General features: G+C 43.3%; 1 protein-coding gene across 1 annotated transcript in view; it reads right to left on the minus strand.

Annotated features, from left to right (window-relative positions):
• The window catches only part of LOC130127490 (calcium/calmodulin-dependent protein kinase type II subunit gamma-like), a 50,945-nt gene extending 29,532 nt beyond the window's left edge, over window positions 1-21,413 (minus strand). The window contains exons 1-4 of the mRNA XM_056297153.1: window positions 21,250-21,413; window positions 19,075-19,169; window positions 10,413-10,472; window positions 136-190 (exon numbers count right to left, since the gene is read on the minus strand). Of these exons, the coding sequence (XP_056153128.1) occupies window positions 136-190; window positions 10,413-10,472; window positions 19,075-19,169; window positions 21,250-21,317 (278 nt within the window). The 5' untranslated portion in view covers window positions 21,318-21,413. The remainder of the gene's footprint in view (window positions 1-135; window positions 191-10,412; window positions 10,473-19,074; window positions 19,170-21,249) is intronic.
• Between the last annotated feature and the right edge of the window lie 5,849 nt (window positions 21,414-27,262).

Here is a 27,262-nt window from a genome sequence, read left to right on the forward strand (position 1 = left end):
AAGAGATACAAAGAGACATAGTGAGAAAATGGCAGTGAGAGAGAAGCGAAGTTGTTAGCATGCACAAACAAACCACACTCACAGATACAATCTCAAATGTCATGGTGCGCGCGTGTGTGTAAACAATATACTCACAGGTCAAAAACAAGGTAATGAAAGCCTTCCTCTGAAATGCTGTCATGGAGTCTCACTGTGAGAGAGAGAGACAAGTCAGAGACAGAGAGACACAAATAGGGAGAAAGATAGAGAGCGAGAGAAAGACAAGAGGAGTGAGAGAAAGAGCAAAGGTACAAGAAAAATAATTGTTTTACTGTTCAAAGTTTGTTAGCTCCCCCCAAACACAACTTTAGGTGATTTACATAACTCCAATTCTCTAAGTTGCATGATGAGTGTCTCACTATGGGAAACACCCTTTGCATGCTCTCAACAGAAGCCTTTATTACATTACACCAGCCAACTGGCTGGCCTTGATGATGCATATGCCATAGGAGGCCACAAGCCCTCCCCGTATATAAAGGGCTGACATACCATCACTCACTAAAAAAAAAAAAAAAAAAAAATTACCCACCTCTTCCTTGCTTTACACGAGCAAGGAGGGTGGTTTGGTGAGACACACACCCATGCTACTTAGAGAACCATGGTTATGTAAATAACCTAAAGTTCTCTTTCATAGCATTTGTTTCGTGTCTCACTATGGGATGTACTGACTACCAGATTGTTTTACAAGTCCAGTATAGGAAGCAACCCTAATCTCCATCCTGTTCTCGTGCAAAGCCACCGTCTTCAGTCACCCCCCACACTCAAAACCAAGTGAGCCAACAAGGGTGCTGTAACATCTAGGCTATAAAACCTAGCAAAAGCACGAGGTGAAGACCAAGCTAGCTGCCGCACAAATGTCCTGAATTGAGACACCCCTGAAAAGTGCCCATGATGATGCCAAACCTCTCATAGAATGTCCCTGCAACCGGTTGCAGGCCTCTACTAGAATAAACAAGACCAATAGCCTTGCTATCCATTTTAAAGGCAGCTGTTTTGAAACCGGATTTCCCCTGTGAGGTTTTGACCAGGATGCAAAAAGTTTATCAGATTGTTTGAAATGTTTGCTGTTCTAGCCACATATGCCAGCAGAGCCCGGCCAGAACAGATTATGTAGTCGTTCCCATTCTGTAGAAGCAAATGGCGGAGAGTTGAAAGACTTCAGTTCTATTGGTATGCAAGAACCCACCACTTTAGGAATAAAGGCTTGGATAGGATAAAGACACACCTCAGGTGTGTCTCAGGTGCAAAGTGCATGCAAACATCATTGACAGATAGAGCATGAATTTCACCCACTCGCTTTATAGATATAAAGGAAATCAGCATTGCCATCTTTAAAGACACCATTTTCATATTCATCTGTTCTAGTGGTTCAAAAGGTGTCTGTGAGATAGCTTCCAGACAGTAGGCAGATCGCACAGTGATCTCACTGCAGGCAGTTTTCTATGTGCACCCTTGAAGTATCGACATGCCAGTGGGTTCTGTCCCTCTGTGCGTCCATCAAAACCCACATGGCAAGCCAAAATGGCAGCTAAATACACTCTGACAGTGGAAAATGCTTTACAATTTTCCATAAATTCTGCAAGAATGACAGAACACAAAGGGAACGAATGGCTTTATCTTATTTGCACCACTATTCAAACACTCGCCACTTGCAGTCATAGAGTGACCTAGTGGACGGGACTCTGGCGTTTTGGATAGTATCAATAACATTCTAAGAGAGCCCCACCGCCATCAGATTAGACTGCTCAAGCTAATTGCAACTCCTTTCTTAATCACAGGATGGAAGGGATTTGATATCAAGTATGTCCACCACTTCATCTGTTGGAAAAGACACCATCAAGATCTGTTGCTGAGGAACACCGACAACCACAGGCATTCCATCTTCACGCCCACGTTCTGATTCATACACCTCAAGTAGCATCTCATCAAGTAGTGAAGTCAACCATCAACAGACTGCTCAGCCATCTCCTCTGTCCCCCAGCCCAAGAATGGCACCGAAGAGGAAAGAACAGGAAGACTGGTTTCAAGCAGGTTAAAATGGCAACAGAAAATGTTGCAGGGCAACATCGATGAGCTCTCCAGGTTTGGGTAAACTGCTGCAGATATGTTGCAGAGGGTGACGGTGGAGCACAGGCGATGCTTGACGTATACAAACTACTGTTTGAGAGGCAGCAGCAGAAAAACTGAACCCTTTTTATTTTACCAATTTTAATTTTATTCTTGACAACTTTGCATCTTTTGTTTTTTATATAACAGTTCGCACCGCTACTGCAAATAAAAAATATATAAAAAAAACACTAACCCGATTTTACAACACGTTTCTGAGAACATTTCTTAATCATAGAAGAATATTAAATCCATAAGTCCAGTTCTCAACAGAGTCAACAATATGGATGAGCTTAGATAAAAAGGTTGAGCATCGACAGCACAGTGTAGTTTCATAGAGACAACTTGTACATTCTTCATCATAATGCAATTCATAATGTGATTACTGAATATTTTTCACACACTGATCTGTCATTTAAAGGTCCATTGATTTTAAGGTCCTTACAATTTGCTGATCAAGTTGGCCACGACACACTATGTTGTTCTACCATGGCACAATTCCATGCGGTGATTGAAAGAAGGCCATCACTAATGGCAGCAATGGCAATACACCAATGGTAGCTCTGGTGAACAACACCTTGACAGGTAATGAGGATTTAGAGGTTCCAAAAGATTTGTGTCCCTTGCCACCACTCTTCGCCACTTAACTGGCTGAGGTGACCGGGTAGTGTCTGAGTCTGCAAAATTAGCAGGGATGTGTCTGCTCACAGGTGTGTTGACTTCATCAGTGTAGGCCAGGAGGTTGTGTAGTGTGATACATGCTTTAACAATGTTCACTGCTTTGTCAGGCAGAAACTCTAATGCTCGACCAAGGATTTTCCACTGTGCCACCAAAATGATACCCGCCTGGCTCTGGAGTAATGGTAGTTGTAGAGCTGCTTTTCCATGGTCATGTTCATCCCTATTTAGCAAAACGTAAAACATAAGAGTATTAATGAATGGGAAATCATTACGTGCCAATGCAGCTTTGATCACGACAAACATTTAGGGGAATATGCTGGGAAAATATGCAAGTGGCTGGTAGATTTGCTTCACTCACTAGCCAAAAAAACCCAAAACAAAACAATGGTAATCTATTAAGTAACTGGTAAAATTTGAACATTCACTCGCCATTTGCAGGCGGACAAAAAAAAGTTCATTTACCTTATGAAATAAAATAGCCTATTGCTTGAATATTGTAAATCTTGTTTTATTATTTTTCCTATGCAGTTACACACTGCCAGTTAAAATGAGAAAGTGGTTGGTAAAAAAATTTGAGTAGCTGGTAAGATTTTGGAATCCACCAATCAAAGTAGCAGGTGGACAAAAAAAGTTAGCTGAATTCAATGTCTGTGACATAACTGAAAAGGGACGCATGAGATTGTTGTGTAGGGGGAATGCAGCACCACTGATGATTACATGATTTTTAATACTGTTCCAGGAGGACTGACTGGTGAGGGCAGGTTCAGTTTGTTTTCAAGCAGCATAGAACAAAATCTGCTCTCCTTGAAGATACCCCCGTCACATTCCCGTCCGTATCCCCCTACATCCACCATGTTAAACCAATATCTGGCATCGCAAGTAATCATCAGGACAATGAAGTGTGCGCCCTTGTAAATGTAGTAGTCATTACTGGCGTGCAGTGATGCCTTGATGTTCATGTGTTTTCTGTCTATGCTTCCAACACAGTTCAGAAAGTTCCATGGTCACCAAAAATCTGCTGAAATAGTTTCCCATTGGGTGACTGAAGGGCAGGGAAGGAACTCTGGCTGCAGTGCTTTCTATAAAGCTTTACAGACCTCTGAAAATGTGGAGGACACTGTGCTTGACCCCAGTTTGTAGCTAGCTGCTACAGCTAGCTTCCACCCGAAGCTAAAACTTGAATGGTGATTGCCAGTCTCTGCGTAATGTCTACTAGCATACTGCGCACACACTGATGTGAGATAAATGGTTGCAGATGACAAATCAATTCGTCCAGTCTACCTGCCGACATCCAAAAATACTTGAAATGCATTTCCTCGTCCATGTCTCTCAGTGGCCGGACAAGCACAGAAAATTCACCCACAGAAAATTCTGCCTGAATCGGTTCAATGGTCGTACCCTCCATCTCCTCCGACGTGTTCTCTCTTTTCTGCATTGCATGAATTTCAGTAAAAGTAAGTGTTGTTCAACATTTATTACTTCAGACTCCAACATGACCCGCTCAGATTCAGTCATCATTTTTTTTAAGTACATGAAGAAACTTATACTGTGTATGAGAAACTCGACACAGTAGCATAGAAACCCCACTGCCAACTAGACTTTTGACGGTGTAATTGCAGAGCGATGCAGACACACCAGCACACAACTAGGAATGCTCACAACAGGGTAGGCTATGACGTTGGCTTTGCATAGATTCTACGCAGAAGAATAAATCAAGCTTTACTGAAAGAAGACTGGCTGGCCAATTCACCCATAGTTTAACTAACACTAGAACAACCAAGCCGAACATTGTAACAGTTTTGGATTTTCAAAGTTTAATAACTTTGTGGGGGGAAAAAAGATACAGACCTGCTGCTCCATGAATGTTCCCAAAGTTGCATACATTTGCATTAAAATTAGTTTTAGATCAACTGCACACAAAAAAAGAAAGAAAAAAAAGATACAGGATCTACCTAAAATGACCATGAGCGGTCAAAATGGCCATTCGTAATTTGCACGTGATCGTGCGCGTCATGTCACTGTTTATGATGTGTTTTGGTCACACCATTTCCTTCGCAAAGTTCATTGCTCTGTCCTAGAAACACACTAGCATTCTCCAGTGCAGAGCAATAGTCTAAACTTGATATGTGATTATTGCCAACATGTCTGGTTACAGATGCCGTTTCAGACGCACCATGACTACCACTGAGGCGTTGCAGTATTTACAAGCGTGGCAATTTTAAATAGTTTGAAAAACAGTATTAAAGTTGTTAAAATGCTAATTTTGGCGTCAGTCGTTTCTTAACAGACATACTAACATATGCAATACATTAACATCTCAACGGGCATTTATCTTGACAGAATATAGAGTTTAAAAACCGTGGTGGTCATTTTGACGGCCCACGGTTGTTCTAGTAGTTTTTAAGTTCCGGTCATTGTTTGGGACTGTTTCAATATCTGTTTTCAGTTCTTTTTTTACATTTCACGTTTTATAGACCTTGTTATATTTATTAGATAAGCAATATGTTTTTCATTGTTTTTCAGGTAATATTTTCATCTTTTCAATTTTGCTATTCAAGTTCAACCATGTCTCTCTGAAGTTTAAATTGTTTAAAAATAGTATTATAGTTGTTAAAGTGTTAATTTTGGTGTCAGTCATTACCTAACAGACATAATAACATATGCAATGCATTAATATCCCAACTGGGTATTTATCTTGACTGAATAGTTTAAAAACTGGCAGTAATTTTGACGGCCCATGGTCGTTTTAGGTAGGAGTGAATAGTGCCCTCTTGAGGCAACACCTGATGCTGTCTCATCTGTGGCCTGGCCCACAATCTCTCCTCCCCATCAGGGGGTTATGGGAGAGATTAATTTATTTTTCAACAATTTTATTTTTATTTTTAACATTACCTACGCCCAGGGCAGTAGAGCTGTGAACGAATGCCAAAAATAGGCCTCGAACGAATAACGAATATTACACACTGAGGTTCGAATGGCATTCGAATACCTTGAATTTGCATATCACCCCCCAAAAACCAATACAGAGAGAGTAAGTCTATTGTAGCCCGTGTTTTTATTAACAGCATATTTATGACAACATACAACTCCAGCACATTGTCCGCACATATTAGTCCAAAAACTGTTGTTGAGCACCCCTAAACATAAAATAAATCTGACTAGGAAAAGGCCAGATGATGTTAACTAGGGCCTACTCTAAGTAACATACAGGTAAAATAAATCTGACTAGGAAAAGGCCAGATGGTGTTAACGAATTTACCGTAAGTAACATAGGCATAGTAAATTATCCATGACCCACGGGGCTTAAAAAAATAAAATCAAGAGTCCTACTCACTGTAGTAGTATAAGAAGTTGTGCTAATAGTGGTTTGCGAGAAAAACCAAAGCGTCCACGTGTTCAGACTCGAGAGCGCTCCTTTTTTTGGTGACCATGTTTCCCGCATCAGAAAAGACACGCTCAGAGCGCACGGATGTCCCTGGCACGGCGAGGTATCTCTGAGCCATCTTCCCGAGGTGTGGATATATTCTCTCTTCGATTTTCCCATTAACAGCCCAAAACCCAAAGAATTTCCATACGTAACTTCTCAGATGTTGTGGAGTATGAATGACTCTCGCAGGAGATGTGCTAGTGCTAGTGCTAGCGCTTGGGTCACAGCCAACGTTCTTCTCGGATTCCGCCATTTCCTGTGTTCTATGAGCCCGCCCGCTCGGCGTGGGAACTGACAAGAGCTTTTTAATTTCCGGTTTTACTACGGATGTAGGCTATGCTTATTTTCATAAAATACGTTTCACGAAACCATCATTTATTTCCATTTAAACGTGTGTGCATTAATAATAATAATATTAATAAGGGGGAAAAATATATTAAAAAAATATATTACAAAAAAATCGAATTTCATATTTTCATATTCAAATTCGAATATTATTACCATAATTCGAATGTACATTCGAATTTCAAATGCTATCTGACAGGCCTACAGGGCAGTTGGACCAACTTTATTATAGTGTGACAAAAAGAAGTGAGACGTGTGGGGCCCACTGACAGCAGCCACTAACAGAATCCTGTCTCTTCTTCTTTCTGGGGACTCTGCCTCTACTGGAGCCAGCCCCTGCTGTGCACGCTGCAATGAACTGGTCCCACTCAACCTGCTCCCTAATGGAGATTGAGGAGGAGGTAGAACCGGTGAGGGGATAGGAACAGTGCCCTCCTGCTCCTCCCTTTTCAATGGTGTGTTGAAAAACTTGCTTCTTTCTTCTCACCCCGAGTGAGTGGAGTAGCTTGTTGAACCTCCAGGGGGGCGGGCTTGAGTTGCTGGCTTCTTTGCCCAAGGGGCTTTGGCATGTGGAGCCCCGGGAGCAGCCTGTGCTCTGGTGAGCTTGGGGATCCTGTAAGGTGATCCTGTCAAGCGTGGGACGCGCCACTGCTTGTGCAAACGCCTGCCTGGGGGGCCGGTGGCACTAGGCTAAGCCTTCCTGGGCAAGCAGAGTTTTAGGGCTTCATGTTTCTTTTTCTTTTTCTCGCACCTTTTTTGCATGGCGGCTAGTGCCTAGCCAAAGAGACCCTGTGGGACAACAGGCGTATCCAGGAGATCTTCTTTTCTCTCTAGCGGCTAAGTTGGTGAGCTTTAGCCACCTAGCTCTTTCTTGAAGGACCATCAAGCCCATTGCTCTGCATATGGCCTGGACCACCACTTTATGGAGGTTTAGGCAGTGGCTGGTAATAATGCAGAGCTCTTCCCACAATTTCATGTGGTTTCGCTGTTATCTCTTCCTCCAGCTCCGCCTGGTAGGGAATCAGGAGTGAAGATGCATTCATAGCCCGGACAGAGAGGGCAGCTGCTTTGTAGCTCTTAGTCATCAGACTGAACTAAATGCGGTCAGTTTGAGGGCAGGGAGGACCCCGACACTGACATATAGGGGTGGCAGGGTGCAGATGAGAGGCCATGACCAGTTCTACCTGAGGCATATGGCCCACCCCCTTCACCTCTATCACCTCACAATCAAGCATGAGGCTACTGGGATGAAGTGCTTGTCTCTGTATGGCCTGACCCACCACGTAATGGCTAGCTCATCAAGGAGTTCCGGGAAGATGGGAAGGAGTTGTTTTCCCGTCTTTTTCACATTAGGCAGCTTTTTACCGTAGTGAGATCTGGTTGTCTCTGCCTGTACAATGGGCCATGGGATATTGAGCTTCGCAGCTGCATGTTTACAGGCATCCTGCATGTCCATACCCCATTCAGCCACGGATGAGACTTCCCCGTCCTGATCCTTGTTCGCTGAGGGCTTTAGGGCCCGACGAAATAGTGTTAGGGAGGAGTGGTCTTCCTCGTCGTCATCGGAGATGATCAGCTCCAAACCCCCCTTTGACTCACTGTCCGCATCCTCACCCTTCTCACGCACCTTCAGTATATCCGCCACAAGGCAGTCCTCCATTGGCTCTTGTGGAAGGGGAAGAAAGGCGTCCGATTGGTCGCCCCAACTCACTTCTGCAGCAGTGGATTGCGCCAGGCTAGCGGTGAGGTCAGGCTGTACCTGCGGTGTTGCCCTTGTTCCCAAAAGGGGATCCACTCCCGGCAGGTTAGCCTGACGCGCAAGCCAACAACAGAGCAGCTTGAGGGAGAACCTGGCACAGTGGATACACTCTCCCGATGAGGCTAAAGCTGCCTGAGCGTGTTGTAGTCTCAGACAGTATGCACACACTGGGTGAGAGTCCCTTTGTGATATTTTATTACCACTTGGACAGGCTTGCGCCTGCAGCTTGTCCTCCGTAGTAGGGGCCACCGGTATTTGCGATGCAGCCATGGTCAGTTAACTGCAGGTGTGCTGGCTAATAAGCTCTATACGTGCCCACTAGCTGTGAAGCTGGAAGCTGAGTGCAATACAAAGCGTAGCATTGCTACCGCTCAGCTAGTAAGTTTGGGGAAAAATATTGCTACTTTTCCGATGCTTCCATGAGGAAATAGTGATGATGTTTCGTGTAGCTGGTGATAGCGCTAACCCTTTTAAGTATCACTACTTTGCGGGGCTAACTGTGTTAGGTATGGCTACCTAGCAGGTGAGGAGTATTGCTACTCTTGATTTGGATAGCGAGGAGTATTATTACTCTAACCACTAGCTGGACGAGGACAACTACAATTGCTTTTAGCTGGCTGCTGTGCTCGCGTTGCTGCTTGGTCACAGTAAAGATCGAGCTGCCCTACAAACTGAACAACAACCCAGAGCCAAGCGTTCAGTGACCGAGTTGGATACTGGTATCTGTGAACAGTTTAGATGGACTCTGGAGTGGCTGTTTCGTTTCAGGCGTTAGCTTCTGTGAAGTGAGAATATGTTTTTGAATAGTGAGTGATGGTACGTGGGCTGGTGGTCTCCTATGGCATACACGTCATCAAGGCCAGCCAATTGGTTAGCATAATGTAATAAAAGCTTCTGTTGAGGGCAAGCAAGGGGTGTTCCCCATAGTAAAACACGAAATTAATGCTATGAAAGAGAACCACACACGCACACATGCACGCACGCATGCACACACACTAGAGATGGAAATGAAAATATACTTAAGCACAAATAGACAAATGCAGAGCTGGAAAAATGTCGACCACATAATCACAAAGAAGCAAGTTTGACAAAGCAGGATCCCGGGCTGCAGGGCCAGGGTGCTGGGCTCAGGGTGAGGCTCAGATTCAGCTTAGGTAGGTTGGTGTCAGGGGAGCTATACGAGAGTTATGTAAAATGAATATCAGTTGTATAATAAGATGAAGTGGGATGGCCCTGCAGCAAGAAACAAGAGCCAACACTCATTTCTTCTCTTCCTCCTATCTCTGCTCGCTCTCCCTCCATCTGTCTCCTACTCCTCCTCCTCCTCCTCTACCTCTTCCCCCATCTGTCTCTTTCTTATGCCCTCTTTTGTCCAAAGATTGAAAGAGTTCTGTGCCAAAACATGACAGGGAGAAGGAGGGAGGAAGATGGAGAGAGAAAAACAGACAGAGAGAAGGATAGAAAGGAGAGATCTAGAAGAAAAGGACAAGATGTCAATGAAGAAGGCAAATGGAAAAGTAGGACATGGACGAAAAGAAATATGGAGGATCAGAGTAGTTGAAAGGTGTCATTGTCCAACTCCAAACCATATTTCCCACCTATCCAATGATTTCATGACCGGCCATCTTCTATTAGTTATAACCAAACAGGGAATAGAAAATAAGGAATATTCACAGTCAGTACTAATACCAAGTGCTGTTGATACAGTACCAAGGTACTATACCACCTCGATCAAATACTAACTGAACAAAGCGGACTAAAACCAATAGTTTGTGCACATCGGACTAAAAATCATTAAATTATACATTCATTCCAATTCAAGAGAGAAAGGCTCTAACATCCTTCCTTCTGTTAAAATCAGCTCTACTTTGCTCTCTGACACGTGGCAGTGGTAAAAACTATCCAAGAAATTCTATGATGCAGATACCCTAATGTAAGCCCGAGAGCAACCAAGTATCTGATAAAAATACCACCAGCTCTGTATTACTATAAAAGGTACTTTGTCTTACGGGGGGCCGGGATCAGCATTAGACAGACACATGTACAGAAACTCACCAATGTTGGGGTGCTTAAGGAGGCGGCAGATTCGAGCCTCTCGCTCCAGCTTCTGATGGTCTGAAGAGAGAGGAAGTCACTGTTAGTGCAAATTACAATGACAGAGATGTGAGGCCTTGCAGTCATTAGCTGATTAAGACTGGAATTTCTGGGTATTTCGTTGACTTGTTGTTGTAGTTCCTGCTGAAAACCAGTCGTACATTCGTTAATTCTTTATTTCCCCCAGAATCACTTTGTACAAAGATATGATAGCTAACATGGTGGGGATACCCATATGTGGACGCAAATGGCTCAAGGACAACAAGCTCTTACATTCAGTGCAACAGAAGAGACAGTCATCATACTATGTTCAGCATTCTCACAACATGTACATTCTCATGACATAACCTGCAGCATGACTGAGCAACAGTGTCCAGTGGTGCAATTAAACTCCCCCTTTCATCGTTTATTTTCCATATTTTATAAGGTGAAAGCCTGTTTTTTATTTAGGATGCTGCAGATTCAGTTGGTGCTAGTTCATTATTGATACATGCATTTGTAATTTGTGATATTGGGCTATACAAATAAAACTGACTTGACTTGACTACACAGGGTGAGATACTGCCCTGCCCTCTGAAAGGTTATAGCCACAAGGTGCATCTAAGCGGAGCACCAATGACCCTAAAGGCCAATTCATTCATTCAGCATCTGCATGATATAAATGTCATCATCTGCCTATGTCTGTGAGGGTACACTTGGACCCCTATGTGGACATCTGCGCGCAGCCAAAACTTTGTGACTGTGTGGACTGTATGCATAGCAAGCGTGCTGACTGCGAATACTCCAGATAACAAAATGGATGCTTGTTTTGAAGAGAGGTTGAGCGAGAAGAGCCACCGTTACCCACACTTATATATGAAAGAACACAAAGAGGGGCATCCTGCTAGCCTATCGGTTTATTCCATTGGCTACCAATATGGGAATTGCCGGTTCGAATCCCCGTGTTACCTCCGGCTTGGTTGGGCGTCCCTACAGACACAATTGGTCGTGTCTGTGGGTGGGAAGCCGGATGTGGGTATGTGTCCTGGCCACTGCACTAGTGGTTTCTCTGCCTGGTCAGGGTGCCTTTTCAGAGGGGAGGGGGAACTGGGGGGAATAGCGTGATCCTCCCATGCGCTACGTCCCCCTGGCGAAACTCCACACTGTAAGGTGAAAAGAATTGGCTGGTGACTCCACATGTATCAGAGGAGGCATGTGATAGTCTGCAGCCCTCCCCGGATCAGCAGATGGGGTGGAGCAGCAACCAGGACAGCTTGGAAGAGTGGGGTAATTGGCTGGATACAATTGGGAAGAAACCCCTCCCCCAACAAAAAAAATAGAATACAAAGACAGAAGACAGCCAAATGGTGAGAATTCACACAATGAGAATTCACACAAACACTTGGGAGAGATGAAAATGCCTGCCATCAAAAGTGGCCATATCTGCGAGGCAAACAACATTATGGTGCATTACCGCCACCAACTGCAATGGAGTGTGGATCGGGAAATGCGCACGTGCGGAATGCCAGACCGACACAGACCCTAGACTGTAGTATGAATGGAACTGCGTGCGTGTCCGCGCGACCAGTACAAGTCCGCAGCTGTCTGCAGACGCAGAATACAGAAAGTATGTCCGAGCCTTTAGTGGTATTTTAGTGGGGGTCATAAAAATGTGTGTGTAATTGAGTTGTGTTTAGTGTTCATTGGTGTGTGTGTGTGTGTGCGTGTGTGTGTGCGTGTGTATGTGTACAGTGGAGTTAGTAAGCAGCCCAACTATAGAACATTGCAGTGTTTGCACTTCTGGCTGGTAGGGGACAAATAGAATACAGGTAAAAACCAATGCACACACGCACGTAGATGCACACACACAGACCCTCGCAACCAAAGAAGTAATTAAGTCATCGTTATTTAGCCTTATTTGAGGGTACTGATGCATCAAATATTTTGTCACAAATTTGGAAGCTGGTTTTGCAGTGAGATAACACTAAATGCAGAAAACGAAAATCCATAAACATTATGAATGTAATCACAGAAAGCTGAATCAGTTCATCTGGACACAACGTTTATTAAGAAAATGAGAATCCAGATGAACTGATTCAACTTTCTGTGATTTCCTTGCCTGGATTATTGAGCATGCATAAAGACATTATGAATCTAAAAGGAAATAAAATGAGAAAATGCCTTACAATTACCAAGTAGATACATATGACCAAGCTACTTGCATGTCAGCAGCAGGTGATAAAATCCACACAATAAATACTACTACTGAATAGACAACAAAGAACAACCAAGGCAAAGAAAATGAGGTACAAAACAATAAAGACATCAAGAAATTAGCAGCATCACTAATAAATGAGTATTTTTACCTATTATTTATGACCTTAGGGTGCCTTACCAAAACATTTGAGGGAAGTAGATAGGGATGGACACGGTTACACGGTTAAACGTGTACACGGGAAAAAAAATCATTATCCGTTTAGGATGCAGTACAACGGTTAAACGGAATTAAAATTTGTCGTCAATGATATATTGTAAAATATACATTACCTATGTATAACCATTCCTTATTTTGAAAAATCACTTTTAAATGCAAATGCATTATTTTTAAGACAAAAGATAACATTTAGTCCGCATCATTTAAAAAAAGGGGGCAGGGGGGATCAGCACACAGGCAACTAGAATGACGTGAACGGAAGTTTTCAAAATCACTAACGCGGGAAGAAAATAAAGTTGGTAGGCTAATATGAGTGGCGCAAAAGCCCCTGTCTGGAAACATTTTACAAAGAATGGAGAAAACTCTGTTAAATGCACACTTTGCGATGCGATTCTAAGTTATAAAGGTGGTAGCATAGGATCGATGAACAACCATCTGCGACTGAAGCATGGCAACGTTGATGTGCCGTCCGGAGCAGCAGCCAGCACAACCCAAACTAGAACAGGTGATTTTGTGGGGTGCTCCCAACAGAGAACGGAGAAAACCAGCAAGCTGATCGCACAGATGATCATCCAAGACACACGACCATTAAGTGAAGTGGATGCGCCAGGTTTCAGGGCTCTCATCAACTACATAGAGCCACCATACTCGATCCCAAGTCGTAAAGCGATAACGGCGCGGATTCAGCGCTTGTATGATAGCGCCTTGGAGGAAAGGAAGTCTCAGTTAGCGCAACAAGCACGCGTAGCAATAACTACGGATTCTTGGACAAGTCTCGCCGTACAATCGTACACCACAGTTACGGTGCACTACTTGGACAGCACCTGGAAAATGCAAGGTGGGGTCATCAAAGCAACTGAAATGCCAGAACGGCGCACTGCTGAAAATAAAGCGGCCCGTTTGTGTGACATAACAAAAGAGTTCGGAATAGAGTCAAAAATTGTAGCATGTGTGCATGACAATGCATCAAACATGATGGCTGCTGGCCGACTGTGCGAGTGGGAGGACGTATCGTGTTTCGCGCATACGTTGCAACTGTGTGTGGATGCTGGGTTTGACCAGTCTGGACTGAAGATGACCATAGCAGCAGCTAGCAATTTGGTGCGTCTTTTCCATCGCAGCACCGTTGCTTCGGCTGCCTTAAAAGTAAAACAAACACAGTTTGACGCCCCAAAGCATGCCCTGATCCAATCCTGCTGCACCCGCTGGAACAGCATTTACTTCATGTTTGAGCGTCTCGCTGAGCAAAGGTGAGCTTGAGATTCCCCATTTTTTAAAGTTGCTAGCTATATAAAAAAATCATCATCATTATTATTATTATTATTGTTGTTATTATTATTATTATTGTTATTAACAAATATGCATATATTGTAGGTGGCCTGTTTGTGCTGTGCTAAGCGATCAGGATGTTATGAAGGCCGACGGAAGACTGCTTGAGATGAGAGACAGGGACTGGCAGAACGTTCATGGCATGGTTCCTATTTTAAAACCATTCCAAATAGCAACAGAGGCGATGTCATTGGAGCAAAACGTTTCAATTTTGTCTGTGTACCCAGTCGTTCACGGCCTAATTTCGAATCACGTGGTGACAAGTGAAAGTGAAGCAGCACCAGTTAGCAAATTTAAAGAAATCGTGCTTCGGGAGCTACACAAGACGATTCAAGATCAACAGTGCCATGCCAGGGAATCCACTGAATTATCGCAACAGCCCTCGATCCACAGCACAAGCATCTTTCCTTCGTGGCGCCTGCTCTTCGTAACGAAGTTTACGAAAAAATCCGTGATTTAATTCAAACCGCGACAGCTGTCAACAGTGAAGACAGTTCACCAGAAAAACGCCAGAGGAACGATCCGCCCGCCTCAGCGCTTTCCTTCCTCCTGGGTGAACAGTATGGCGTCGGAGTCGGCATGGGACGATCCGAAGATGAGATGACGAAATACCTCAAGGACCCAGCTGAAGATCTTCAAGCAGACTCCGGTGATTATTGGAGGGCAAACCAGGAGAGATTTCCTGCTCTGTCGAAGTTAGCACATAAATATCTTTGCATACCCGCGACCTCTGTTCCTTCTGAACGAGTGTTTTCGAATGCAGGCTTGGTGGTTAACAAACTACGAAATCGCCTACTGCCACAAAATGTAGACATGCTAATATCTTAAAAGCCCATCTGAAATACACAGATAAGGAGTAAAATACCAGTCACAATCGGCGCTATAGGCTATGTTAGAATAACGACATTTTTGTTTATTTATGTATTAATTACATTTCACAAGAACACGGGACAGTGTACGTTATTTGTTAATTGCTTTTCCAATAGTCTAAGCCTAACCTTGAGTTAGATATTGTTATTGTTATATATAATCCCAAAATATAGGGATTACTTTTTGTGACGTGCACTTTATGGCCTTCTGTTTAAATGTAGGCTACAAGTTAAATAAAAAGCGAATGTCATTCAAGATATTGTTCCAAAATATAGGGATCACTTTTTGTGATGTGCGCTTTATATCCAGTTGAATATATGATTTACATTTTTACACTTTAAGTATGCCTTCTTTTTAAATGTACAAGTTAAAATAAAAAAGGCAAATGTAATTCAACAACTGTGTCGTATCGTTTTTATATTCCTACTGGCCTATTAGGATAAACGGCAGTTATGTTGCTACTCGGTCTGTTGCGATTTAAAGCCCAGTTCAGATCAATGATTCGCAACGAGATGCAACGGTTTAGTGTGTTGCAGAGAAAAGTAAAATTGTAATTAATTTAAAAAAATAATTGTATCATAATATTTTTTACTTTAATTTTGTGACCGTTATTATTTTTATAATGCCGCAGTTATCCGTTTAACCATCTAAAATTCCAACGGGTACACGTTTAGTGAATTGATCCTAAACGCCCATCCCTAGAAGTAGAGAGGATATGCTTATCCTTGTGTATGAATTTGTATGCGCACATTCCTGTGTGTTTGCATGTCATATGTGGGGTTATAAAAATGATGGCAGTCTAGGACGCCCTATCTTGACACCATTAGTAACAGCCATGCTGCTGAGGTCAAAGGTTACTTGGGGTTAACCCTGGTGACGAAACTCTGTGAGTCAGGATGAATGCCAGTAGGCTTGCGTGCATGTGTGTCCGTCATTATCGTGCTTCTGCTCAGGGAAACATGGTTGGCTCCAAGGTGAGTAAACCATATCAAAAGTCAGTGTCAATCAAGACTTGAAATCATTTTCCCTGTGAGGTGGCAATCTTTCAGGTTAATTTCAAATACAGCTGCTCAACATTCTAAACCAGTCTCAGCTATTCACATCACCCCAAACCCAGTATGGACTTTACAGGTCCTAAGGAAAGAACATACTCTTGTCTAGTTGTGATCAAGATACTGTCTCTGGACTCATATGTGCCCCTGCTACCATTAGATTGAATGTTTCTACAGCTTTATATCTTGTCTTTCCTCTACAGTTAACCTCTCCGCTTTATCCACTGTCTTTCAAAAGACAAAATATATGCTATTGGAATTAAATGAAATTAAACTAATTCTTTAAACAAATTAATAAAAAAAGAACAACTTTAATAGCACACTTACTACACCTTCCCTTTGTCTTACTACACCTTCCCTTTGTCTTTCTACATCCTCTCAAAGTATCTTTGTCCTAACTGCTCTTTAATATCCTTTTTGTTGTGTTTGCTCAAACCTATACCAAAATTCAACGCTAAAGTCATACAGGTGAGGTGAAACTGCTCCCTCCATCGCTACCCTCCACTAATCAGTCACCCTTCTGGGTATAGATTTCCCTCATCTGGTAGACAGCAAAAAAGAGAAAGACATAGGGAAAGAGAGAGAGAGGGAGAGAGACATCAACCTCCTTCTAATTACACTAGTGACGCAGGAGAGAGAGAAACAGAGAGAGGGAGGGAGGATTACATAGAGCGTCCATTTGCTAGAAGAGGATCACAGCTCCCCTGTGTGCATTTGCGTGTGTGTGTGTATAGCTGTCTACCATGGTGCAGTGTCACTGCAGCACTCACTAATTCATTCAATCTCCTTATTTGTTAGTGTGTGTGTGTGTGTGCACGCGCGCATGTTGTAGTAGGGAATGGGGAGGAGGGCTAGCGGGTAATTACTGGCACTTCCTGCTGTTCTCTAATTGGCCATCTGCTTTACCATTGGGTGGGCCTACAGCTATCTTACATCAGCAAATGAAGGTAGAACGGCCCCAGCACAGACACATGCACGCATGCGCACGCACGCACATGCACACGCACGCACACACACAATGTTTCAACCAAGTTTATATGTACAATCATACAAACTGTAAAATATATGGACCCCTTATTGTCAACTACAGACTCTTCAAAGAAACCATGGATATGTACAGCAGTGCATGAATGAGTGCATGTGTTTAACTGAACCTAGCTACAGATGCTTCAGGGCAGGGCTAGCAACTACCTAAACACCTCCATTCTGTCTCTCCCTCTCTTTCCTCCCTCCCTTCTCCTCAGATTACTGCGGTGTTTACTCAAGCTTTGAAAGACTTATCCAGCAGGCCGTGTGTGAGGTCATGCTGGCCCTGTTGGGCTAATAAATAAATAAACAAATGAAAAAAATAAATAACCCAGCCAAATCTTGGATAGGTTATTAGCACTGGCCACATTAATAACTGCGTGTGTGGATGTCTTTGTTGCATTTGTTTGTGTGCTTGTGGCATACACTGAACAGCCTCCCACAGCTCTTCCATGATGCCAAGCTCCAATCCCCCTGCGTGTTCTCTTTCCCTCTGAGTGCTACTGAGATCACTGCAAGGCTACACTGTCAATCTCCTCCTCTCCTGGTTGCTTTTTCTTCAACTGCACACGTGCAAACAAACACGCACGCACCCACGCACGCACGCACACACCCACCCACCCACCCACCCACACACACACACACATACACACACACACACACAGAGACCTACATTGTTGTCTCTGCCCCCGTGAAGAGCCAAGACATTCTGCTGAGTTCTTATTTTTCCTTGCTGGGATATTAATACCAGGACCTGTCCTATGTGGACACTTGACAGTGGGGCTATTACAATAACAGCATTACAACACGCACGCTGACGCCTCACAGTATAGACTTGCTGCATGAGTGTTACTTCCCAACACGGGGTCCCCAAAGTATGTTCTCCCTCTCTCTTTCACACACACACAAATGCCAACAGGCGTGAACAACAGGGCAAACAGGGAGGTGCCTATGGAATCCTTGGGGTCTTAGTGCCTGATGAGATACATTTGGCATAAGTGGATTACCCTCAATACAAACCAATCCCCCATCACAGAAAGACAGAAAGAAGACAGTGAGTGAGTAGGGCAAGACAGAAAGGGTGTGTGCATAGAGGGATAACAAAGGAGGGTAAGTGTGGATGGAGTACAGGAAGTAGCGCATAACAGCTTGTTCAGCTAGGAGCAGAGAAAACAATCGAGTGTCCGAGGACAACGCCAGTATGAGGTGCTGACACAGTGACCATGTGGTGCAACCCGATGATATGACAGGAGCCTGCGTCAACAGAGCAATATCGCTCACAGTATCCAGGGCTTGCGTACATCATCAACACACCACACAACCCAACAAAGAAAGTCAGGTCAGAGGGAGAAATTATCCCTTGTATGCTGAATAAGTATTTCTGTGATGGCCTGGCGGCCTGTCCAGGGTGTCTCCCCGCCTGCCACCCAATGACTGCTGGGGGAGGCTCCAGCATCCCCCCCGACCCCGAGAGCAGGATAAGCAGTTGGGATAATGCAATGGAATGCTGAAGAAGTTCTCCAGATAGCCTACATGCTCCTTCCTTTTCTGTCTCATACTCTCAAAATGTTCCTTCATTTCTTGCCAAGCTTATGGCATGAAAGATTTGATTTAAGTCCCGCCTGTGTGCTGTTGCTATGAAATTGTTCCTCGCAAATTTGTTTCAATTCATTGTATTGGAAAGGCAGCAGTAGAATAATGCTATTACATGGGAAGAGTAAAGTCTTATTCAATGAAGCGTTTATGAAGAGGGTCATTAAACTGGCAAGTCATTGATATAAAGAATTCCTCGTCCAACATGAGGGTAGAAGAAAAACTTTCCTGTGACGGGGGACCCACCAGATTCCAGCTCAAGTGCAAATGCTCCTCAATACAACACAAACATTTAACGTATATGCACCCGTGTCTGTATGCATGCGTGTTCATGTGTTACCTCTGGCAGAAAGCTTCTTAGTGTTAATGATTTTTGCAGCATACTCTTGTCCTGATGACTTCTTCACACACCTACGCACCACTGAAAAAGCTCCCCTGAGGAGAAAGAAGGAGAACAACCAAAATCAGTCCCAACTGCTTTTTCTTATGTTCATATACTCTCAAACACATATGCACATGTAAACACATACATATACGCACCACAACATTTACTACTTGTGTCAACATGTGTTACTGGTGTTTGCGTATTTTTATAACCCCTTATGAGTGCTTTCTTTTTCACTCTCTCACTGTCTCACATAAACATGCACTGGAATGATGACAGTATATGCATCATCACTACCGCACAGTCAGTACATATGGGCTTAGAGTGGAATGCATTTAGATGCCCTCGCAGCAATATCAAGCACACAGTGCGAGTGCTGATGTCAGGTCAGTTTTTAGATTATAAAAGACATGGCCAAGTGCTTCTGCTGATCCTTGAACACCCAATGCAATGTCATTTATTATCCTGATGAAAATTAGTTTGCAGCAGAATGCAGAAAGCATCGTGTGCATCTTTCACAGCAGTGGAAAACATTTAATACATTTTAAAGTATTCATTGTTAACAGTTGTTATCAGTCTGGGACAGCATACTTAGCAGTGTGCACTGTTTGAAACAACCTCATGTTAAAAAAGTTTGATGTTGACCTAGATGTTAGGATTGGTGGAGCCCTCTCATTTTCTAATATGTTATGATCATTTCGGCAATGTGTATCTTGGAATTAAGAATTACTCCCCTGTTAATTATAAACTAAACTGCAGGCTCTACAGAATGACTGGATGTATGCAGATGGTATATGCAATATCCCTGGTTCAAGTCTGCATGCTGCTACATAGCACTTAGTTTCAATTATTTAATAGAAAATGACAGGTGACAGAAGTATGGGGAGAACTTTAAAGTCACTGAAAGAGTGAACTGTATTAAGAGTAGCATGCAGATGTGATCCCTGGCAGCAATCAAGCATGTGCAGGACAGAACAGCCCTGCACTGTTTCAGTACTGAACATTGTTTGGACCGTGAAACTCATGTACGTGCATTTGCTGAGCAATCAGTGGCATCGATTAATGTCAATTATTAGGGGGAGACTGGAGAGGAGGCAAATAGCAGCAGGGAATTAAGGCTGCTGTGGTTTTATAGAGCCAAAGTTGCCCTGCTGTCGCTGTTACGGTCAAAAAGACGGCGGGGAAGGGGGGTAAAAAGCACCGACCAAAAACAACAGATGATGATGATGATGAGGCAGTGCCCCCGTTTTCTTGGCGTCATCAAAATTCGAAGAAACCACGTCACTACCCCTTACACGTTAAACACCAAAGCGCCATGATAAAGCACTCGCACTGGCCATAGACTGTCGTTACTACATTAAAAGCCCAACTATAAGGGCCAGCTGCTGCGCTTGGGGTGTACGGAGTTCATGATGCGCACGAAATAAAGGGAACACGTGAATAAATACAGGTTTTGAACGCTACTCAACACGGCCACAAAAACCATCCGCAGCTGCTGGAGGAGAAATGGTCGGCCTAGCGCCGACCAGAGCCCTGCAGTCTACCGGGGGGGGAGCTGTCACACACGGGGCCGGCGTGCCACCAAATGTCAAGAGGGCTTTCGCTCCAGCGCTCCCAGTGAATGAGGAACCATGCGACGCGTTTAGCAGTTCAGCAGACTGACGAGACGGGGTCGTCGAGACGGTTTAGCAAACATCGCAGGCTGCGGCCGTAAAACAAGTTACGCGCAATGTTTTCCACCGCCGCTCGCAGCTGAAAGAGAATGCTAGCGGGCTAACTTCGCTACTTCGTCAATGTATAAACGTCGCGGCTAATAGCTAGCTAGTGCGCCCCTCTTCCAACGTTAACGTTACCGCGCAAGTGGTTATAGAGATAGCCGATAAGCGGTAACCCGTCTGACCGCGGCGTACATAGACAGGAGTCTCATTAACGAACCGGTCAGGGTTAACATCGTGAGACGCAACAAAATTAAATCAACACCACCTTCAACTAGCTAGTAATTCGGCCGGCTAACACCAGCTAGCGGGCTAACTAAACCTAATGTGAGGCGAGGTTGCGGGGGTGGGGTGGTGGTGGTGGGACAAAAAAACGACAAGACAACACTGTGCATCGCGACAGACAGCTGCTTACTTTCCGAGCTCCTCGTAGAGTTGGTACTCGTCGGTAAACCTGGTTGAAGTCACGATGGTAGTGGCCATGGTGAAACCGTTGGAAAGGGGGAGCTCCGAGCCTCAGGAGTACGACAGCTGCTGGCTCTCGTACGGGGTCCGGGGGAGGGTAGCCTCCGACACTGACTGGAGTATACCTCTCTGACAGGCAGAGGAGAGAGGAGACGGGAAGGGAGGGGTTGGAGAGGCGAAGGAGTGTGAGGTGGGGGGGCAACTCTCGCGAGAACAAACACACGTAGCGTGAGATCAAAGCGTACAATTCAATGAATCCACTGAGAAATTGGATGGGGTGGTGCTAAATTCTCATTTTATGGACAAAAGAACCTTCTTTGGGCCTGTAGGGTACACAGAAGTCAAAGTATAGCTTCCCAATAGGTATTGGAGTGGGATATCGTTTTTCTTATTTAAAGATAGCTTTATGTCGACCATCAATTTACCCTTTTTCCCCTAATGCCACCAGAGTAATGCAGAGAAGTAAAGACGTTATAGTATCATTAAAGCACACTGGTTAATACTATGCTCTCTGCCCCACTCCCACCCCACTGCAGTAGGCAGGCAGACCCAAATACACACACACACACACACACACACACACACACACACACACACACACACACACACACACACACACACACACACACACACACACACACACACACACACACAATGCTCAGGGGTGAATATTGATTAATGGAGGTCTGCTGTCAGACAAGAAGCCATTCTGACCCACTGATTTGGCCTGTGTGACTGTGTGTGCGTGTGTGTGTGGGTGGGGGGTGGTAATGTGACTTGTGTGTCAGATTCCCAGTACAGAGCTTCCACGCGTTTATATAGCGGAACCGCTGGAACTTGGCGCTCAAAGATGATGTCACAGAGATCCAAAATGCTTTGCTTAATGTTTAATATGGCATTAGTGGGAGGCCACTGGTGGACAGATGTGGGGGTGGGGGAGTCATTGGGCCAAAGAGTTTGAGGCTGTGTGTGTGTGTGTGTGTGTGTGTGTGTGTGTGTGTGTGTGTGTGTGTGTGTGTGTGTGTGTGTGTGTGTGTGTGTGTGTGTGTGTGTGTGTGTTTATGGGGACGTCTACCCACTCAGCCATCCGCCTCAGAGGTTGAACAAGCGGTGCATAGACACAATCAGAGAGAAAGAGACAGTAAGGTGTTCTCACTTGAACATCTTACTGCGTGGTTCCCAGCGTGGGATCAAAAAAGTTGAAACGCTGGAAAGTTAAAAGAAATTATGAACCCATATCTGAGTTTGCTGACTGCCAGTGCAGTGACGAAGAGATGGGAAAAAAAGGAGGGCAGTATATTTTTGTGCGTGTGTGCAGATGTACACGCGTGTGCGCACAAAGTATGAGTTATGCAGTTTAAATTAACATAGGAACGAACGCTCCAACGTAGGCAAATAAACCTTTGCTGCCCTCCCTTTCCTACGTGCTAACCCTGGTGCCTCTCCTCCTCTTCCTCCTCCTCCTCAGCCTCCACAGTGGTTATATAATGGTGAACTCCTCAGCTTTAGTTATCTCACCCCTACCACACACTATGCCTTACCCACTTGATGAGAGACAGAGGAGCAGAGGAGGAAAGAGGAACGATAGGATGGGAGGCAGAGAGTGAAAAGCGGAATGGTTTCATCAGAGATCAGCACACAAAGAAAGAAAGTGTGTGTGTGTATGAGAGAGAGAAAGAGAGCGAGAAACGGCAAGAGGCAACATGCTCATATGCGTTATTATTTTCAATGCTGTAATATTACTGTCAGACGTAAAGTCATTCTCATCTCAAGCCACCTTTCATTAATTATGCATCAGATCAGTTGTGGCCATTACACAATGCAGACACACAGTGTGTGTGTGTGTGTGTGTCTGTCTGTCTGTCTGTCTGTCTGTGGGTCTGTATGTGTGTTTGGCAGCATCATATTGAGATGTCTTGCCTCAGGTTCTACTGCGTCACTGCAATTCTTGGTCATGAGGCGTATGACCGTTAGTTGACCATGACTTGAACATGGCTTGTTTTTCCAGTCTGCCACCCTACATCCTTTCTATCCGTTTCCCTCGTCTGTCCTTGCAATAAACCACATAAAGACAAATTTATCCATGAACTATAGACACCAACACTCCTGACTTGGCAAGACGACGTTAATTTTCTTACACTACAAAAAATGGGACTTCACCCTTGTTGATATAAAATGCTGATTTCAGCCTTGTAACATAGGCCCAGAAAATGAGATGATTGATTGGATTCTTGTGTTGTTTCACCCAAATAAACCACCCCCCACATAGTGGTAGGCACCTGGCAGTAATAAAAATTGGAAAAAAAAGTCCCCTTATCTGATGGCTTACATTATTTAGATAGGGCTAGTAAAACGTTTTAAACATACCAACATTTGAATGATGGTACCAGTGAAGATGATATAAAGATACAGTTCCTGACTTCTGTAAAATTCTGCCCTGGGCTAAAGCTCAAATGGATGGCCATCACATTTGAACTGTGAACCGTCACAAAGTGTAAAACATGATGCACTGATGCCTCACATCTCTGATTGGAGCTGACTCACATGGTTGACTGAAGTTCTGTTTGCATCCAGAAAAGACAAATTGTTCAGACCTTTAGTTGTTGGAATACATTTAAATGTTATTATCCCCTGCCATGAGTAATATGACCATTAGTTAGGTGAACATGCCGTCTGTTACATCATTACGACTAACAGGGTGGACAGGGCCAAATGCTGAGTCATAAAAATACTGTTTGTTTCTTGTGATGGCAAAATATTACTTTGGAAAAGTAATTTGACTTGGGGAAGCTAGCAAAAAAGAAAGCATCCTCATCATTCATCAATTGCACTTATGATGTTTGACAAATAACAAATGCATTTATGTCCACCTACTCATGTGAAGCAGCCAACAGGTTCCCAGGCATGAGTGTGTGTAACTGTATATGAGGCTAAAGTTGGGGGTTGTTGAAGTTTTCAAAAGCCATTGTGAACAGTAAACGTTCCCCCCATAAACCTCTCTGCCTGAAAGAAAAATCAATACATGTAATTTTTGTGATCAAAGAAGTTTGAATCAGTTCATCTGGATACAGCGTTTATTGACAGATACGTTTCATCACTCAACTAAGTGACATCTTCTGTCTAAACTGACTGCAGGTATCCCCACCCCTTATAAACAATACTGTACAATACAGTTGCATAACGACCGAAACCAACGACCAGTTTCATATGCAAATATGGGGGTGACCATTGATCATGTGTAGGCTACTATTCACAGAGGATTAAGGAATGTTGCACAGCATTGTAAGATGGCGACAGATGTACTCCTAGCCCCCCCCCCCCCCCGGTTCAGGGATGGTTCATTCCCTCTTAACATAGATGGCCTCTTTGACTCCCTGTTCAAACCAGCATTCCTCCTTATCAAGGATGTGCACATCCTCACCCTTGTAAGAGTGGCCACTGGCTTGTAGACGGGTGTAGACCTTGGAATCCTGACGTGGTAGCTCTCCTGTGTTGTGCCATTCTTTGCGCAGCGTGTTTTGGGGTTTGAAAGCAACTGCGACGCATTGCATGGAAAATACGCATCTCAGCTTTTCCGCCACTCCTGCCACATACGGAATCACCACTGGTTTACGCTTAGGCAGCTGTTGTCCTTAAACATCTGTCGCCATTTTACAATGCTGTGATTGCAACATTCCCTAATCCTCTGTGAATAGTACACATGGCCATTGAAACTCTAGTTAATGGTCACACCCATATTTGCATATGAAACTGGTCACTGGTTTCGATCGTTATGCAGCTGTATTGTTTATAAGGGTGGGGATACCTGCAGTCAGTGTTGACCCAAGATGTCATTTAGTTGAGTGATGACACCTTGTACCCAGATGAACTGATTTAACCTTCTTGGATTTTCTTACCTGGATTGAGCATGCATCAAGACGTGAGTCAAAAACTCAAGAAGTCTGTTCACTGATACCAAAATATTTTACTATGTATGGATTTGTCACAGTGATCATTAAGAGTTCATTCATTCGGTGTATATGTTCTCATTTGAAATATCTTTAACTTGTTCAAAGTTACAGCCCTGAAGATTTTGACGTTTTTGTTTAACTGAATAATGCCTATGATGATGGTGACACAGGTTTTAGTGGTGTTTGAGTCATCCAAATCCAGATATGCACTGGAATTGAAACAGTGTTGTTGTGTCAACAACCTCCTTACCACCAAACAAATACAACTTGATTGAACCTGGTTTTAGCCACTGATATTGCAGAATCTATTGGTAAAGGTCTTCTATGAGCTTGGTCTGGTATATCTGCTTGTTAGTCACAACTTAGCAAAGATGACCTGCCTTATTTTTCCACGTTTGGCTGTTATGGTGAAGACATAAAACACAATATGCAGTATTGTTTTTTCCAGGAGAGCTCTACCCAACAGTAAACATTAAAATAAGTAAATACTAATGGCGTGGTTGTGGGGTTTGGGGTTTTTGCTATACCAGTGATTAGCAAAAAAGGAAAAATGCATTTTTTTCATGCAAATCTTCAGCATTGTAACTTAAAACACATGCGTTCGATGCAGGCTCACTCATAAAAACATCCAATAATGATACAAATTCAACTGTTAGTCACTCCAAATCCAAACACACATCCTAAATCCACCCATCTGACAAATAAAAGTTTGAATATTCCTTTTATTATACACCATATGAAGAAAAACATACCTTAAACAAGATATTTATCATTTGAAAAAAAAGGGGGGTATTAACACCTACCTATGAAAATATAAGGTTAAAAAAAACAGTCTTTGTCCTTTTAAAATCTTTACGGACTACAGCACCAGATTTTAGAGCTATCGGATGACAATCTTTTGAAAATATACTGTATATTGTGTTTCGTCATTAAATTTTGAATATGGCATGTGAAACCTATGGCAGTGAAACACCAGAACTTTGCTCCCACCATCTGTTAAACAAGTCCAACTGCAGCATGTGAGCGCTAATCTGGTTTGTTTTTGTTTTTTTAACTTAGTTTTTATTTCAGTTTCAACAACTTATACAACCAAATTCACAATTTTGCTTGCTGTTTGCCCCCCCCCCCATTTTTCCAGCTGTACCTATATGGTTTACAGATAATTTAACAAAAATGAGTAAAAAAAAAACAACCTTTACTTCAGTTTGAAGTGTTAGTTGTAATTTCGATATAAATTAAAGACATGAATAATTAAAAAAAGGGAAAGCAGCGGTCGGGGTCAGGGAGGGGAGTTGTGTATGAATGTGTGTAGTGGCATGGGTGTGTGTATATGCATAAATAGATAAGGTGAATTGAGAAGATAGAGATGCATGTATGATACAGAATGTACAAGGATCTAGAACACTTCACTGCCTCAATATAGCCATGGCTGGGCTCCACTGTTTAATAAATATATCTTTCTGAAGTCTCAAAGAGTATGTTATTTGTTCCATCTGATATATTTGCCATACTTTCTCAGTCCATAAATTGTATGTTGGGGGGTCAGGTTTTAACCACTTAATTGCGATGCATTTAATTGCTGCTGTTAGTAATATTTGTAAAAGGTATGTTTTAGCTTTTCCATCAATCCCTTCCAGCATTAATCCCATCTTTGGATCATTTGTGAAGTTTTGGTGAAATACTTTTTTAAGTGCCTCAAACACCTTTTCCCAAAATGTTCTTAATTAAGGGCATGTCCAAAATATGTGGATATGGTTGCCAATTTGTGTTCCACAGTTTCTCTAACATTTATTTGAGTGTGTTGGGCCTATTTTAGCCACTATTTCTGGTGTCTGAAAGAATCTCATAATTAGCTTCCATTTGAATTCCCTCCATGTATTTGAATTGGTTACTAGATTTGCTTCAGTGCATATTTCTTCCCACATGTCCTGTGGTATATTTGTATTAATTTTGGTTTCCCATCTTCCTTTTATTTGCAGTGCATTATTCTTATTCAAGCCTAAAAATACTTGG

The sequence above is a fragment of the Lampris incognitus genome, chromosome 17 (assembly GCF_029633865.1).
Source record: "Lampris incognitus isolate fLamInc1 chromosome 17, fLamInc1.hap2, whole genome shotgun sequence".
Lineage (NCBI taxonomy): Eukaryota > Metazoa > Chordata > Actinopteri > Lampriformes > Lampridae > Lampris > Lampris incognitus.